The sequence below is a fragment of the Lynx canadensis genome, chromosome X, assembly GCF_007474595.2.
Source record: "Lynx canadensis isolate LIC74 chromosome X, mLynCan4.pri.v2, whole genome shotgun sequence".
NCBI lineage: Eukaryota > Metazoa > Chordata > Mammalia > Carnivora > Felidae > Lynx > Lynx canadensis.
Genome location: NC_044321.2, coordinates 26,872,601 through 26,890,201, shown reverse-complemented (window position 1 = coordinate 26,890,201; position 17,601 = coordinate 26,872,601). Strand labels below are relative to the sequence as shown.

General features: G+C 39.8%; 1 protein-coding gene across 4 annotated transcripts in view; it reads left to right on the top strand.

The window, feature by feature from the left end:
- The window catches only part of DMD (dystrophin), a 1,834,617-nt gene that overhangs the window by 1,311,136 nt on the left and 505,880 nt on the right, over positions 1–17,601 (top strand). For all 4 annotated transcript variants that reach the window (XM_030304767.1, XM_030304766.1, XM_030304769.1 and 1 more), the window contains one exon: positions 3,540–3,694. In XM_030304767.1, the coding sequence (XP_030160627.1) occupies positions 3,540–3,694 (155 nt within the window). The remainder of the gene's footprint in view (positions 1–3,539; positions 3,695–17,601) is intronic.

Below are 17,601 nucleotides of genomic sequence, written 5' to 3'. Positions count from 1 at the left end.
ACACTCCTTGTGTGGTCTGGAGTTATCCCAGTAGTAAATTTCACGGTAGTAGGCAAAACTGGTCAAGGTCATTGTTCCTAGCTTGAAGGACACTTGGTTAAAGCCCAGATCGGTCAACATATGACCCTAGGAGGAAGGGAAGCATTGTGTTCCGGTGAATGCTGTAAGAAGAGAGACAAGAATGCTGAAGTTGAGAACCTTAGAGTTTAGATAAGGGCCTTTGCCCTGTCAATGTTACTCAGGGTCAGTGGGATTTTCTTTTTTAATCCTACATCCTCTCAAAACCTTGGCAGCATTCAGTGAGGGTGAGGGCTTTCCTTCTGTATGAAAATCTGAATATCATGGTGACTACAAATTTGAAGAAAAGTATGTGGCTTGTGCTTTTTTGTCTTTCAAGAATTAAAGTTTAGGGGCGCCTGGGTGGCGCAGTCGGTTAAGCGTCCGACTTCAGCCAGGTCACGATCTCGCGGTCCGTGAGTTCGAGCCCCGCGTCGGGCTCTGGGCTGATGGCTCAGAGCCTGGAGCCTGTTTCCGATGCTGTGTCTCCCTCTCTCTCTGCCCCTCCCCCGTTCATGCTCTGTCTCTCTCTGTCCCAAAAATGAATAAACGTTGAAAAAAAAAAAATTAAAAAAAAAAAAAAAGAATTAAAGTTTATCAAAAAGCTCTATTTTGAAATCAAGCCTCACTCTTTTACCTCTTGACTATGAAGTCTGTAACTTGAGCTGTATATTTCCTTCAAGAGTTTGGAAAATGCTAGCATACCTTTCAACTTAAACTTCTAGGCAGTTTTTATGATCTATAGATTAAGACCAAAAAGTGTATATCCTTTTTAATCTAGACTTTTCAAGTAGCAGCCCATGAGTGAGAGGTGGCTTCCAAAATTATTTATCTTTCTTCGGTAAAATAAATGATGTTACTTACATTTATTAAAATTTTAATTTATATTTTTTATTCCTAAATGTATACACATATGCTCTGATGTTGGTTGATCATATTTCTCTAACAGAGAAAGGTCTTCGTTAACAGGAATTAACTTGGAAAAAGGTGACCAAGTTATTGGTTTCAGTTTTGTGAATTCTTATGCTACCAATTAGGGATTTAATAAATAATAGATACTAAGCTCTTTTTCAAAATTCAAATGCCACCTTATGGATAAAAAGGGCTGCTTACAGTACACATTACTTTAACACTGAAGGCTTGGCTTAAGTAAGGAGGAGAAGGGACAGAAAGGTAATCTTATACCTTAGGACATTTCTAGAGAAGGAAAGCCTTAGAAGTATATGTTTCACCTTAGAAAGGTTTTTGAATAGCGTGAGGATCCAAAAAGTGGAAAATTGGAGCCACAGGGCTGGGTAAAATGAGTATATAAGGGAAGGCAGACTTTTCGCCAGGATAAACTTTAATTGCTTTGTAGTACAGGAACTGTACTGTGTGCCTTTAAAAATTCTCTCCCTTTTTCCTTTCATAGTGAAAGTTAGTAACGTTGGCTTTAGATGCTTGCTACTCATTTTGTTTTTTGGTTCTATTTGTTACATGAAATAAATGAAATTATGTCATTTGATTCAAGAATAGGATGTTCTAGGGACTCTTGGGTGGCTCAGTCGGTTAAGCACCTGACTCTGCATTTCGGCTCGGGTCGTGATTTCACAGTTTGTGAGATCGAGCCCCCTGTCAGGCTCTGCACTGACAGCACAAAGCCTGCTTGGGGTTCTCTCTCTCTCCCTCTTTCTCAGCCCCTCCCTTGCTCTCTCTCTCAAAATAAAGAAACATTAAAACAAAGAATAGGATATTCTAGTTAACTGAGAAATACCAGATTATATATACATTATACATTTGCAAGGAAGGGGAGCCCACCCAAATATACTGAAACTCTGCCAAAATTACTACTGTTTGATTTTTATTATGTAAATATCATACCAACATGAAAGAACAAATATTAAAACAAAAATGACTGCTCTTCAGAAACATCAGTTAATTTCAGTTTCCTCTGCTCCCCTCCTAGTTCATGACTTAGAGATTTAAGAAATACAATACAGATAGAAATTGTGTTTTGTTTGTTACTTAGGATTTTGGCACACTAGAACATTGGGTTGATATATTGTGTGATTCTAATGTCCTCTCATTAAAAATTGAAATTTCCTCATTTTTATGCTGTAATAGTTAAGGATGCTCTTTATTCCTATAATGTATTTCTCTTCTTTTAAATATTTTATCAGGAGAAAATACCAAAAGCACCATTACGAGGTCAATGGGAGTAAGCATGTATATGTCATTTGATATCAATCGCCAGATTGTCCTGATAGATATTTGTTCCCAGCAGTAGTACATGGATATGCTAGTTTTACCATAGTGCTTCCAGCTTTGGGTTTTATTTTTTTATTAACTTAACTGATGTCAAATTGTATCATCTTGATTTAATACTCTCTTTTTTTTCATTTGTTTATTTTTGAGAGAAAGAGAGACAGCGCATGAGCAGGGGAGGGGCAGAGAGAGAGGGAGACATAGAATCCGAAGCAGGCTCCAGGCTCCGAGCTGTCAGCACAGAGCCCGACGCGGGGCTTGAACTCATGAACCGCGAGATCATGACCTGGGCCGAAGTCACTCAACCGACTGAGCCACCCAGGCGCCCCTATTTTTTTAGCTTTTTAATTTAATTTTAAAAAAATAAATCTTTTATTCTTTCTCTTGCTTGAATGTCTTTTTCATGATCCTTTGCCCGTTTATCAATGGCTTTACCTACCACGTTGGATTTGATATAACTATCTTAGTAATTGAATATTACCTTAATGCTTAGAAGCCTCCTCCATGCACTTAGAGCAGTCGTTAATATGCTTCTAGATAAACCTGTCATTGCCTTATTTATTTTCTGTGCGGTATTTTAAGTGATGTAATCCGTAGCTTGATAATACTCAATTGTCAAACAGAAACAAAAAATCAGGTCATTTGGTTTAGCGAGATTCTTATGTTTGAAATTGTGCTCTAATTTTAAAGTAGGATATTTATTAAAGTATTATGAATAAACTTGGCCTTCAAAAAAGTTCATAAGTAGTATGCAGTGCTATTCTTTTGATGTTTAATATTTTCTATATGCAGCTGTAGTTGAATGCCAGTAGATGGCACTAATTACATAAACAATTCAACAAGTTAATGAAGAGGGAAGGAAATACATGAGCTTTGTTTTCCGTTCAAATTTTGGTATATGCCCCATAGTCAACAACTATATGAGAGCTTATTTTTATAGTTTGTTCTCTCCCATGAGAAAAACAATTAAGCCCAGTTGATCCCCAATCAATTGCTACTGAATTGAAATACCGGACACTGAGGATTGCTCAAGATGCTGCATTTGAAAAGTTTTGTCATGAAAAGTAGGTTGGATTATACCGTCACGATTGACTAAATCACATGGTAGGTTCAAAGTGAACATGCGGACAAGTTCTGACCTGCGAACTCCAACGCTATTTATGAAAAATTTTGAGAAACTGCAACTCAAAATCTCAGAGAAAACTGACATTCATTTTCTTTCCCATATGTATCCATAGCAGTTGGCCAAAGACCTCCGCCAGTGGCAGATAAATGTAGATGTTGCAAATGATTTGGCCCTGAAACTTCTCCGGGATTATTCTTCAGATGATACGAGAAAAGTACACATGATAACAGAGAACATCAATGCCTCTTGGGCAAGCATTCATAAAAGGTAGGAACTACATTATTTCTAAACCTATCGTTGACTATAGTGATGGATGCGGTGGTGACAATGGGTGGCCGTTGCATATTTTGTTTTCCTACTCCTGCTAAACTGGGGCTTCGGAGGCTCCAAGGTGACAGTTGCCAACTAAATTCACAGTCTTGCCTAATACCTCTAGAATTTTAAAGACGAGGGACATGAAGACTGGTGAAATTAAATGATTTGCCTACCGTTGCAAAGGTAGTGAAATAACTAAGAGTTTAGACAAACACAAAATATGGATGTTTAGCTAGAAGAACCATTTATCAATATGTTTTGAGAAGTCTACCCAAAGAAATATCATTCCATTCCACAGTGGCACATGTTGCCCCATTCTTAATCTGACAAGAAAGTCACTTTGGGTTTCTTGATGGAATTATAGTTGTCCATGGTGCCATCTTTGTATCTCACTCGACATATGCAATGGGAAAATTCATGTAGTGTAACATGACTCATAACTTCATTTCCCATTCTATGTCAGTGAAAATTAACAGCTCTTAGAGACACTACCCCCTCAAACTAGGTTCTGTGTCTTTATTGTCCACTCTCTTAACCCCTTGTGCTTTTCTTTTAATAGCATTTATCCTAATTTTAAATAAAAACATGAATTATATAACTAGTTGTTTAACGTCTGTACTTCATATTAGTCTAAACTCCCTGAGGACAGAGGCTATCCTTCTTACTTGACACATCCTGAGGTCCTGAACCAAGTGATACAGTGGGGAGCTGGTAAATATTTGTTGAATGATGACTCCCTTTACATAATATAGAGTTACCTTGTTCATGCTATGGAAAGTTAAGGACTATTGGGTCCTCATTTTTAGCTGTGTCAGAAAACAGGGGCAAAAAGAGTACTTGTACAGTGATAAGGCACACCACAGTGAAAGGTAAGTAAGTCCCAGAAGATGACATGAATTACTGAAGAAGTCAATTTGGTGGCCTTTATGAAGAAGAAAAGGCCACCATCAAGAGGGAAAAAAAAAAACCAACAGATTTTGAACTAAGAGCAGAATCTCTTAGGACCTATGAGCTACTGATATATGGAAATTGTGAAAGCAAGTAAATCTTGAAATCGAATCAGGGATTAAAGAGTGAAATCTCCTGAGAAACTGGATTCATGCTGGTGGTCCTAAGGCCATCTTGAATTCCAGACAGTTGGTGTTCAGATAGATGACCATGGAAAAGAAGTTTCAATCTGAAGTTGGGAGTTCTATTTGGGGCCCTATCTAAAGGACCCTGGTGGAGAGAGGGTGAGCTTGAATACAGGAGTGATAATTCGAAAAAATTCTTAAAGTTACTGCCGCCTCTCAGTGGCAGGGTTTGAACTTTGTGTTTTAAATACAGATCCGGTATCTGTTGAGTTAAATAAGGCAGATTAGGCTTAGGAAGGCTTATTTATATGTGATCAAATGGTATCAGAGACTCAGAAGTTAGATCTCAATGGGAAATGCCTGCTTCTCCAAGAGTAGCCTCTTTGGGGAAGCAAAATAACATCAGGAATTAATATGATGAGTTCAGGGAGTGTAAGCTAAGAAGGGGCCAAAAAGAAAGCTTGTTTGTGGTCCAAAACTTGAGCTTCAAGGGAGGTGTATCCCATCTGTGTCACTCTTTCTGGAAGTCCCCTGTCTCCACGTTCCCATGCTTCTCTAACGTCCAAGCAGCTCTCTCTGTTCTTTATCACTTTCGTAAGGTCTTTGGATTCTTCAGAGGGGGGCTTCCAGTTTATATTTTTCGACTAGGTCCCTAAAAATCTACCACCTAAGGAAGGTATATGCTTATTTCTCCGATGCGTAAAGTCAAAACAGAAGGTTAGCGGCCAAATTACATTTTCCACTGGCCCATACACAATCTGAAGTTTGCCAAATTAATTTTACTGAAGCTTCTAAAGTTCTTCCTTGTGCCATTCTCACATGTACTCTGAAAATTCATCCACTTGTGTAGTTTCAGTCCGTTGATGACTATCCTTTTATATCATTTGCAGCTGACAATGATCTTTTGACTTTCTGACCTACATATCCTAGTGACTTATTTCCATTTGAATGTCCCTCCGGAACTTCAAACTGAATGGGCCCAAGGCTGAACTCATTTTTGCCCTCTTCCAACCTTTCTCCAAATGTGACCTACTTTTCTTCCTATGATCCCTCTCCAGTGAACATTACCACAACCCATTCAGTTGCCAAATGAAAACTCATGCTTGACTCTTCCTTTTACAACCCCAATAGCTAAGCTACCACAAAGCTATTTACTGCTGAAATAGCTTTCAAATCCAGCCACGTCTCTTTATCCCTCCTCCTCAACTGTCACATTTGGCCTCAGTGACTACGTCATTCGCCTAACGGGTATCCCTCCTTCTAGTCTTCCTAGTTCCTATCCATTCTCTGCATAAAATGCAGGATGATCTTTCTAAATACACTATATTTATGTAGCTCACCCTCCTCCCACTTTTAAAGCCTCTAGTGGCCTATCCATTATTATTTGAAGATAGTCCATACTTCTTTAAATGATTTCAAGGTCTTGTGTGATTCAGCGTTTCCTTAAAACTCCAGCCTAATTTTCTGCTCTTCCTCAATCTTCCCTCCCAGCGCTCCCCACATGTAATTAAGTAACACTGAGCTCTTTCCACTTCCTCATCCTATGTTCTGTCTTCTCTACTGACTCCTGACCTGAAACACACTTACACACACACACACACACACACACACGTATATATATATAATATTAAATAACAATTCCTTCAGGAAGACTTTTCTAACTACCAACCTCAAAGTGCACACTCTTTAGGCCTCCTATCATAGGCCCCCTATTATCGTGCTTACCTCACTACTTAAGTGTTTGCTGGTCTTTGTCTCTTATGAGAATGTTGGCTCTGTGAGGATATTCACATTGGCCGCTTGTCCACTGTATCACCTTGCACTTAGCTTTGTGCGTATTAACTATCCCCAACACATTTTTCATTAAATAGGTAAATGAACAAATGAAAAATAACTACAAGTGTTCTGGTGTGCCAGTAACTCAACACAGAAGAAAAATGTATCCATTAGGATTGCTTTCAATTTCAAATACCAGAAAACTCAAGTTCAGTAGCTTACCTAACAGAGGTTTATTTGTCTCATTTATTGAGCGGTTCAGAGGTAGGCAGATGACTGACATTGGCTCAGTGGCTCAGCAATGTCAGCCTTGAAGTTTCCATGTTCTTCTCGGCATCTGCCTTGGAACATATACATTCCAGCAGGAAGTAAAAGGACACAGGGCGGTGCTTGTATCAGGAAAGCAGTGGGATTCCCAGGAAATTTCACACCAAAACTGTGCAACACAACCACCTCTAGTGGCTAACAATTGGGGTCGGGTCAGCCCATAGAGAATGCCTGCCACAAATGGGATGGAAAGAATAAACTGATCAATTGGCACTCTGTAGCCAGAGAGCATTAAGTTCCCTGGAAAGATAACCAGTCAGATCTTTGAGTAAATACGGTATGTTCACTTAGCTCGTATATTCATGTACGTTATATTCATGCGGTATATGTACGTAGGATCATAAAACAGTGGCCATTCGGGCTTGATGGCTGTTCTGGTCAGTGGGAAAGGTCTTGACGAGAGTTGGATTCTCCACTGGCTAATGATACCTTTACATTAGAAGTTCGCATTCTGTGTATGCTTTGTGTGTCACCTGCACAGATTAAGCCATGCTCTACTTGACTACAGTTTTTCTTATTTTACATTCTTACAGACCTTGTGCTAGATAGATAAAGAACAAGAAAACTCTTTATGTGATCTCTTGTCTTTTGACCTTTTTATCCACTGTCTTGCCCAGGTAAACCAAGAAGCCAAGTAACATCGTCATCTTCCCATAGATTTATGTGGGCCGGCGGGGTAGCCGGTAGCCGTGGGTGGGGATTTAAATGTAAATTAGGGGCACCTGGGTGACTCAGTCGGTCAAGCGGCCGACTTCAGCTCAGGTCACGATCTCGCAGTCCGTGAGTTCGAGCCCCGCGTCGGGCTCTGGGCTGATGGCTCAGAGCCTGGAGCCTGTTTCCGATTCTGTGTCTCCCTCTCTCTCTGCCCCTCCCCCGTTCATGCTCTGTCTCTCCTCTGTCTCAAAAAAAAAAAAAATAAATAAACATTAAAAAAATTTTTAAATGTAAATTAAAGTTAAATAAAATTTAAAATTCATTTTCTCCATCTCATCAGCCACCTTTTCACCTTAGGTGCTCAAGAGCCACATGTAACTAGTGACTTCCCTATTGGACAGTGCAAAATAGAACATTTCCATCATCACAAAAGATTTCTTTGTCTATGTTCAGCTAAGCAATTTAGGGCACATTTCTAACAATCACATAACAATCACATAACCTAACAATCACTTCAAAAGAGTTATTGCCAGATCTTATAAAAAAAGAGATATTTCTTTTACAGAATGGTTCCCATCATTTTATTTTCTTGTTTCTACTTGATATCTTCCATTTATCCACTTTCTAGAGTTGGCATTTAAAGTCCCCAAACCTACAACTATCACAGGATATAAACACTTTCATTTTTGCTGTCACTCTTTTCAGCATCATTTTAAAAGGAGAAATTATTAATGCTGATATTTGGGCGATAGAGAAAAAGTATCTCATATCTTCACAAAGTACCTATCAACAAGACTTTTTAGGTAGGAGGGACTCTGCCAAAAGCATTCTAATCACATTATTTCTCAGAGTTTGGGTTTTACCACAGAACGCTAATGTATTGCCTGCACTGAAACTTTCAATCATATAGAGAAATTCATGCAAAAAATCTGCACATTTGGAAGCCTATTTAAAGCAATAAAAATCTTCAGTGCAGTTTTAAATTGTTGAATAATATATAAAAACTATAACTTGGAAGAGCTTTACTTTGACAGTATACCCTGGCAAGCTAGAGTTTTGAGACCATCGAAAACAAAAGTAAACGGATTTTGTTTTGTATTTTACTGTTCAGTTTATTAATAGGTCAGAGAAATCTTTGATTCTACCCTGACTTTGATAGGAGCTTTCCCATTTTATGTAGATGAACACAAATAGTCATGCGTGCTCAAAAGGAATTAGTCTACTATTCATGATTAAAAGAAAAGGCTACTTCCTAACTCGGTTCTGTAGTTTAACAGTTCAGGTCAGAACACAGATCATCATTGTGACCTACGTAGGATATGAATTGGTCAGTAAGATAATATTAGATGTGATATTACAAATTATTGTCAGAAGCCTCTAAGGACTAGATTTCAAGGACTGCCATCTGGCTGATGACTTTATGATGACACTCTCATGAGATTTCATTTCCTTATTTCTATTCCAGGATCACTCTTTAAACAAGAAATGAGCATTAACTGAATCGTCTGTCTGTAGCCGTATGGGGGCTTCCACATCTACCAATCAGCTAGGAGTGAACTCATCAAGTAGAGGGCCTGGTCCCAGTATCAGAGGGGTTCAGCATGGCTGGAACTTAAAAGCTCCCAGATACCTGAAAAATCTCTCTAGGTTCTAAGAAAGATTCAGCATATATATATATATATACATATATATATATATATATATACATGCACATACGTGTATATGCATGTACATTCATGGAAATATGCTCTTCCTTAAAATTATATCTCAGTATTCTCCTGTCTTCCCTCATGATACATTTTACATTTTAATAATCATAAGTAATAGCTGATAAACTGAGAAATTACCACCAGTATTCCCCACCTTTGGCAACAATGTAGCACATGGAAGTCCCTCCTTGCTTCTGTATTCCTAGGTCCTATCTCTTTTCCACTGTAAAGAAACAAGAAAGGAGGGGGGCTTGGGGGCTTAGTTGGTTGAACATCGACTCGATTTCAGCTCAGGTCATGATCCCAGGGTTGTGAGCTTGAGCCCCACGTTGGGCTCCATAGTGAGCATGGAACCTGCTTAAGATTTTTTCTCTCTCTCCCTCTGCCACTCTCCCCAGCTCATGCTCTCTCTCTTTCTCTCTCTGAAAGAAAGAAAGAAAGAAAGAAAGAAAGAAAGAAAGAAAGAAAGAAAGAAAGAAAATATTGAGCCCTATTTGTGTGCATCACAGAGATTTTCTAACCAGACACTGGATCTCTTTCAGATTCTCCAGCATATTTTTTTTAATGATTGTCCTGCTGTTTCTTCTCTGGGATCTTGCATTTCTTTTTTTTTTCTTGCTTCTCCCCTTCAGCCAACCATCACATTGAAGTCTCCCTTGTTCTAAAAGAACTTTCTTCAGATACGATCTTTTCTATACAGCTATGCTGGTTTCCCCTTACCATCAAAAAAAAAAAATTGTTTTTGGCAGCTTGAAATCATCAAAAGTTTTAAAGAAGTAATTGGCATTACTCTTTCCTAGTCTTTAGCACCCGGTTATGCTTTGACCCACTCCAATCTGTTTTCTGTTGCTACCACCTTGTTTTGATGAAAACAAGGGCTCACTACGGTCATCGGTGACTTTTACTAGAACTAATGGCCCTATATTCAACTCAACTGGTTGAAACTTTCCCTTCCTTGGTTTCCAGAACGGTATCGTTTTGCAGTTCTACTATTTTTCTAGTCATATAGGAAGAGTGAGGTCCCTGGCACAACGCCTGGTACATTGTAAGAGCTCAGTAAAGGTCATGTCGTAAATATCATAAGCGTTCATTCACTCACTCAGTGAATATTTTGGTGCTAGGTAGGCTCAGATCGTGGTACTCAGTATACAGCAATGAAAATCCCGACCCTCATGAAGCTTATATTTTGGGAAGGAGAAGGTGGGAAATAGACGTTAACAAATACACAAGTTAAGGGGCGCCTGGGTGGTTCAGTTGGTTGAGTGTCTGACTTTTTTAATATTTATTTAGTTTTGAGAGGCAGAGCATGAGTAGGGGAAGTACTGAGAGATAAAGAGGGGAAGAGAGGAGAGATTAGGGGAAGGGCCGAGAGAATCTGAAGCAGGCTCCAGACTCTGAGATGTCAGCACAGAGCCTGACGCGGGGCTCGAACCCACAAACCATGAGATCATGACCCGAGCCGAAGTCTGTCTCTTAACTGACTGAGCCACCCAGGTGCCCCAAACATCTAATTCTTGATTTCAACTTGGTCATGATCTCATGGTTCATGAATTCAAGCCCCAGTTTGGGCACTGCACTGACAGTGTGGAACGTGCTTGGGATTCTCTCTCTCCCCTCTCTCTTTCTGAACCTACCCCACTTGCTCTCTCTCCGAAAATAAATAAACTTTTACAAAAGGTAAAAAAAAACAAACAAATAAGAAAGTTATGTATATGATATATGAAGTTGTGATAAGTGCAGTGTGGAAACAAAGGAAAGTAGTTGAGAATAGATGTGTATGTGGTGGAAGGAAAGCGCTGTTGTTTAAATATGGTGGTTAAGAAAGGTCTCACGGTGAGGGTGACATTTGAACACGATGCAATGGACCTGAGGAGGTGAGCCGTGAGGATAATTGGAAGAAAAACAGCTCAGGAGGATTCTAGTAAGTGGAAATGCCATGAGGCAGGAGTATGCGTATCCTTTGGGGGGAAACTTAGACTAGTGTAACAGAAAAGCGACAAGTGAGCAGAAGTGTAGCAGACCAGGAGTTCGGAGATGAGAGGAATCGGATACATGAGTCCTCAAAGGACTTTCACTTTCAGTTAGAGTGAGACGGGACTCAATGGAAGGTTTTGTGTGATGGAATGGCATGTTTTGACTCACCTGGCCCTTCTTTTACACTAGACTGAAGGGAAGTAGTGAGACCATTAGGAGCCGTAATTCAGTCAAGAAAGGACTGTGATCTGGGCCGGAAGAGGAGAAGTGAATGTAGTAAGAAGTGGCTGGATTGTACTCTCTTTTGAGGAAAGAACCCAAAAAGCTTTCTAATGGATTAGATTCAGGGATGAAAGCCACACAGGAATCCAGGAAGACCACAGTTTTCACCTGAGAACTGGAAGATGGGGTACTCACTTTACGGAGATGGAGAAGATCTCGAAAGCAACATATCTTAGGAAGAAGATGTGGACATACTCTTTTGAAATGTCTCTTCTGCGTCCAGGTAGAGATGTGGAGTAAGTTAGCTGGATATAAAATTTTACGTTCTACTGAATGGTCATGACTTGAGATACAAATTCGGGAACTGTAACAATAATCGATATAGGCCGTCTTTGGTCTATATATCACTTAAATGTCGATGTGCCGTTGTTAACTCTGTCTCTGTTCTATATACATAGCAAGTACCTTCATCTGTTGGCTTCAACCACCATTAAGACTTCTCAGTTTTTATTTCCACCTTCTTTCTCCCAATCTCCGGAACTGTACTTACAGCCACCTACTATATGTTTCCATCTGTACATCCTACAGGCTCCAAAATGTCTAAAGGAGAAGGCATTATGTGCTCCCAAAACAATGCTACATTTTTTTTTTTTTTGGATTTTCAGTGTAGTTTAATTACTTAATTCTCTCTAAAACTGGAAACCTAAGAATTACTTCTACTTCGCCCTCCCCATCTCCTCTCTATCTTATTGCTACATGTACTGAACTGGCTTCTAAACTGTGTGAATTCAACGTCAAAAGTTGCTCTAGGAACTACCCACCCCCCCTTCTTTTTATCCTCATTGCCAACTCATCCTAGAGCCTGCCCATATTTTACCTCGGAGACTGTGGCCACTTTTGTTCTGCGCTCCCAACCATTCAGTGTCCACGCTCATTTCGCCTTGGCACTGGCCTCAGAGTGATTTTCCTTAAAATCAATCTTCTCGTTTCCCTTTGCTCCAGCACTCTTTTTCCTCCAGAGACCTGATGGGTACTATTTACATATGTGATAGGCTCCCAAAAGCGTACTCAAATTTTTCTGAAAATAAAAACAAAAAAAATAAGTCAATAATGAAACATGATGTTTTTTTCAGGGAAGGAAAGCAAATAGTGTCACGAATTTGTGTTTGTCAGTGTGTTTGTTTAACAGAGGGACAGGCATGTGAACTTCATGAAAGAGTCTTATGTTCTACCCACCAGTGCTGACCCTTAGAAAAGTGTTTTTAGAATTCTTTTTTGGGCACTACCTGGGGACTAGTTTCTGATCACCAGAAGATTGTTGCATTATTGTATAGTCACACCTTGTCTTTGCTCAATAGTTGTACTCACTAATTGTGAATTGAATGAAATAATTAATCAGATGTTGGGCAGTAAATGACTCTGGATTATTTCCAGAAATTTAAAGGATGCAGATTTGCTGCCGTCCTTGAAGCAATGCGAAGAACGTGATGCGATGCTAACAGGACATTTGTTTAAAATACAACCTCTTATTAAGTCAGGGACTGTTTGTGATATATTTGCAGCATAGTCATAAATATTAAAGCTACAGAGGACCCTAAGGACACCAGCTCAAACTTCTCAATTTAGAGTAGCCTATTTTTAATCCCTCTCATGCAAAGTATACTATCTAGTCCATCTTAAGGACTAAAAAGATTTGGTACATTAAAAAATCAAGTGCGTTAGCAGCTCCTTTCGGTATACATCTTTTGACAGCATGAGGAAGTTTCTTTTGGCTCTTCAAGAGTGCATTGTGTATATAGTTATAAGGCGCTCTGGTTTTTATCCTGCTGAGACCCAATCTTTCCAACCAATTATAAAGTGTAAGAATTCTTGCCATGTTACAATAGGGTAATATACCTGTAATGCAAAACCTTGGGGGCTCCGGGCCAGGGAGTGTCATGATCCATACGGATCTAAAATGTTCTTGGTTGTAACTGCCTGCTTAATTTTATGTCACCTCCTTTAAAGTAATTAGACTGTTTTTAGCTTGCAGAGATTGCACACAAAGGGAGACATTTGGAACCATATCACTGGTGATTTACTGGTGTGGAAAATTACCTGGTGTTATAGCCAAGTAGCCATTTTCATTCTAAACCAGTCCTACGGTCCTAAACCAGGCTCTACCAGTGCACCAAAATAGATGCTTGCAAATGCCCCTGCATGCAGTTTACTCATGGAAAGACTCTAAAACTAAAGATAAGCTATAATTGTTTCCCAAAGGAAACTTATAGGTCACCAACAGACCTTTCTTTTTTTTTTTTAAGTTTATTTATTTATTTTGAGATTGAGAAAGAGCGGGGGAGGGACAGAAAGCGAGTTGGAGAGAGAGAATCCTAAGCAGGCTCTACACCGTCAGCACAGAGCCTGAAGCAGGGTCCGATCTTACGAACCCAGTGATCGTGACCTGAGCCGAGATCAAGAGTCGGACGCTTGACCGACTGAGCCACCCAGGTGCCCCACAAACAGACGTTTCTTGTCTCCATTCATAAATTTGATATATTGGTGTCTAAAATTAAAACAAATGGGAGAAAGTTCCCTCACTTGGTTTAATCGAACCATTAATGTTAGCACCAGTATCCATCATATTACTTTTCAATCATAGTCATATTTTTAATTTTCTTTGCATTGCTATCATTCTCAAAAAACCCCTCTGTAAAGCATTCAATAAAATATATAAATTTGCAAATATATATATATATATATATACATAAATTCACTAGAGTTTATTTTTATTGAGTTATTTTAATAAATGGATATAGTCATCATTTGACTTGTAATTTTATCTAATTCTAACATTCATATAGTTTGGGGATCTCTTGGCTCTATTCAATTTATAATGGGAATTTCTTTCCATGAACTAATTTTTTAATGCATTCCTTATTTCTAAAAATTAGGCAGGGGAACTAGATACTAGTGAGTTTGTGAAATCGAATCTTGTCAATTTTTCACCTAAATGGGGGTTTCTTTCAGCAGTTCTAGGGGGTGGTCAACAACCGTGCTTTTCTGCAGCCCCCTTTTACCAGTTGGGCAACCTAATACCATCCCTGACTTACTGAAGCAAAGATCCTAGTGCAGGTCCTTTGTCTCGCACAGAAACATTTTCAGATTCTTGAGCCGAGCAAAACTTGAACTGGCTGCCCCCGCTTTCTTCCCATCCCAGAACCAAACAGCCCTTCCACGTTGTATTCCTCTGCCATTTCTGACCCAGAGGGCTGTTTACCCTGAGCTGCTTTCTGAGCTCAGATTGTTCCCGTGTGAGTGTCCATTTTGATATTTCATCTACCATTGTTTGTGTTTGGAAGTTTCGTCTGTAGTTTGAAATAATTTTCCCTGAGATAAAGTGAAATGTGCCTGTTGTAGAAAAAAAAATTAAATTTGGAAATAATTATTACCCTTAACATTTTGTAGCGTTTCCTTTCATCTTACTTCTGTGAGTGCGTTTTTTGCTTCTCTTTATTTGACTTCTTCCCGATTTGTTAACAGTTGAGTTGCAAGCATTTTCAGATAGTTTTTTGTCCTTTGAAAATTCCTTACATTTTTATTAGTATGGTAATGTGCAGGTAGTACCTTTTCAAGAAAAAATACGGGGGGTGGGGGGGGGGCGGAATAATTTCTTGAGTTATATCGTGACTTACGAAATAGCCGGGAACGAAAGCAATACCCTCATACCTCCAGCCAGTGTTTTATGCTCTGGCTGTTCTGCCTAGTGCCATGAAAGACTTGAAAACCATTTAAATTAACCAGGAGACCACTTCTCCATTCAGCTTCACATTTAGCTTCATCAAATCCGTAATATGAAAGTACATCACTCGGTGTCGTTCAGTGTCTTTATGCCACACTGCATTTAACACAAGTCAAATCCACGTATCCCAGGCACCTGTAGAGATCGTAACCTACATTGCACAGACTTAGGGCTACTCACACAATTCCTGAGGAGTTCCTCTTTTCCTCCTATATCACAAGTATTTTAGGTCTATCTTGTGAACCTGAGCTAGCTGTTGCACATCAATTTTATCACAACCTGGTTTTAAAAATATTTAAATGAAACAAACCCTCCGTCAAAATGCCCGACACAACTTCATCCTGAGGGAAATTAGATAAGTAATAATCATGAATTCATGATGGTTTTTTTCATGGGGGTTTTGGTGGTGAGATGTGATTTATTAGCATGTACCATGTAAGGAGCTCCTAAGTTGCCTGTTACAACAGGAAAGCTAAAGTGGTATTGTTCTTTTTAGCTCTCGGTCTAAGCTCTTGACCTCTACTTAGAGCTGGCGTTCCAAACCCAAATCTCTGACTCAGAGGCCTGCGCTCCCTTTATTGCTGTTTAATGGATACATATCAACTGGGAAGGAGGTTCTGGCAGCTTTTCACAGTAATCTAATCTCAGCTCTGTCCTCTTCAATATTTTCATCGACGTCTTGGATGAAGACGTAGATAGCATTCTTATCAAATTTGCCGATGACACAAAGCAGGAAGAAGTAGCAAATACAGTAGACAAGAGTCTCAGGAGCCAAAAGGATTTCAACAAATTGGAGAGGTAGGCTGAATATTAAAAGATGACATGAAACATAAGGCACTACCCTTGTGTTTACAAGAAAAGTAAAACAGAACCAAAATCCAACTGACGTAGACTGGGCTCCCTGGAAACAAGGGGGAAGAAAACTCCATAAGCTAGAGAGTTGTGTGCAGAATTTTGGTTAAAGAGTGTTTCCATGTGATAGGTGTGTAAGGCTGTGTGAGAGAGGTAGGATTGGGCAGAGGGAAAACCTAACCTGCAGTGAATCTGAGGCCTCAGCACATTCTCAGGGGAGCCCTGGAACTTGCAGGACCCTTTCAGAGCCTTCCTGAATTGAGGCAAGGAGGCTGGGTGGGCCTTCATAGTCTAGCGCCATCCAGGTACTGGTTCTGGGTCACCTTGTGGGAGATGGCAACCTTGGATAAAACAGTCACCTGCCGCTGAGGGCAATTTCCAGTGAAAGAGGCAGCTCTGAGCAGTTAGCCAATACTCCCACCAGCTAGAGCATGGGGCCTTGGCAGAGTAGCAAGCTATCCAATACCCCAGTGTTACTCAAAGTGTGGTCCCTGGCCCAGCAGCATTGGTGTCACCTCTGAGCTTCATAGAAATGCAAATAAATGCCTGGGTCCTTCCCCAACCTACTAAATCTCAGAATCTCTGGCGATGGGGCCCAAAACACTTTATAACAAGCTCTCCAGGCTCCAAGTCATTTCTAAGCACATTAAGTTTGAGAACCACTGCATGAAGCCATCCAAAAGCATCCAGAAAGGGCAGAAAACACAGGACATTTATTGACAGTAATCTCTCCCTTTTCCATTCCCGCCCGCCCTCCCAACAGCAATAAAGCAATGGCAAAGGAAAACTATGGGGGATATTAGCCTGGATAAATTCAAGCATCTAATGTAGTCCTAAGAACTTGTATTTCGGCTTAGTGGAGAAAGGAATTTAGGGATAGAGCCGTCCAGAGATGGAGCAGCTTGCCTTGTAAGGTTGTAGAAGGATTCAAGAACAGGCTGGCCAATGCCTTGGTACAATAATGTCGAGCATCAGGTGGACACATGACTTTCACATCCTGATCTCCCTCATACACTCTTCTTCTCAAGTAGTTTTTTTCCCCCCAAATAGGGTTCTGCCAGAACTAGTTCCATTTTTCTTATTACGTATTAAGAAAGGGTATTATGGTCCCCTCCCCCCAAAAGTTCAGGTAATGGCAGGTTAAGTAAAGGTAAACAAACTTCTGTAGAGTTAATCAGACTTTATCATAGCGTACACACGGTGAATAGACAAAGTATGTGTGTCCGGGAATGTGTGGGGAAAGGGATACTCTATACAATATGTATTCCTTCTAAAGCCTTGACCGTGGAACCGATTTCTCAAAAAGAGCTTTACACGACTGTAGGATCTGGTCCAATAATTATAATTATTCTCATATTACAAAATTATAATTAACCAAATAAGCATTTTTCAGATAGATAGCATAGCATCTAGTGCAGACTGCTGAGTGGAGATCATTTCACTAAGAGTTACCTTACCATTTGCCATACCGAACACCAGAAGTTGTATTAT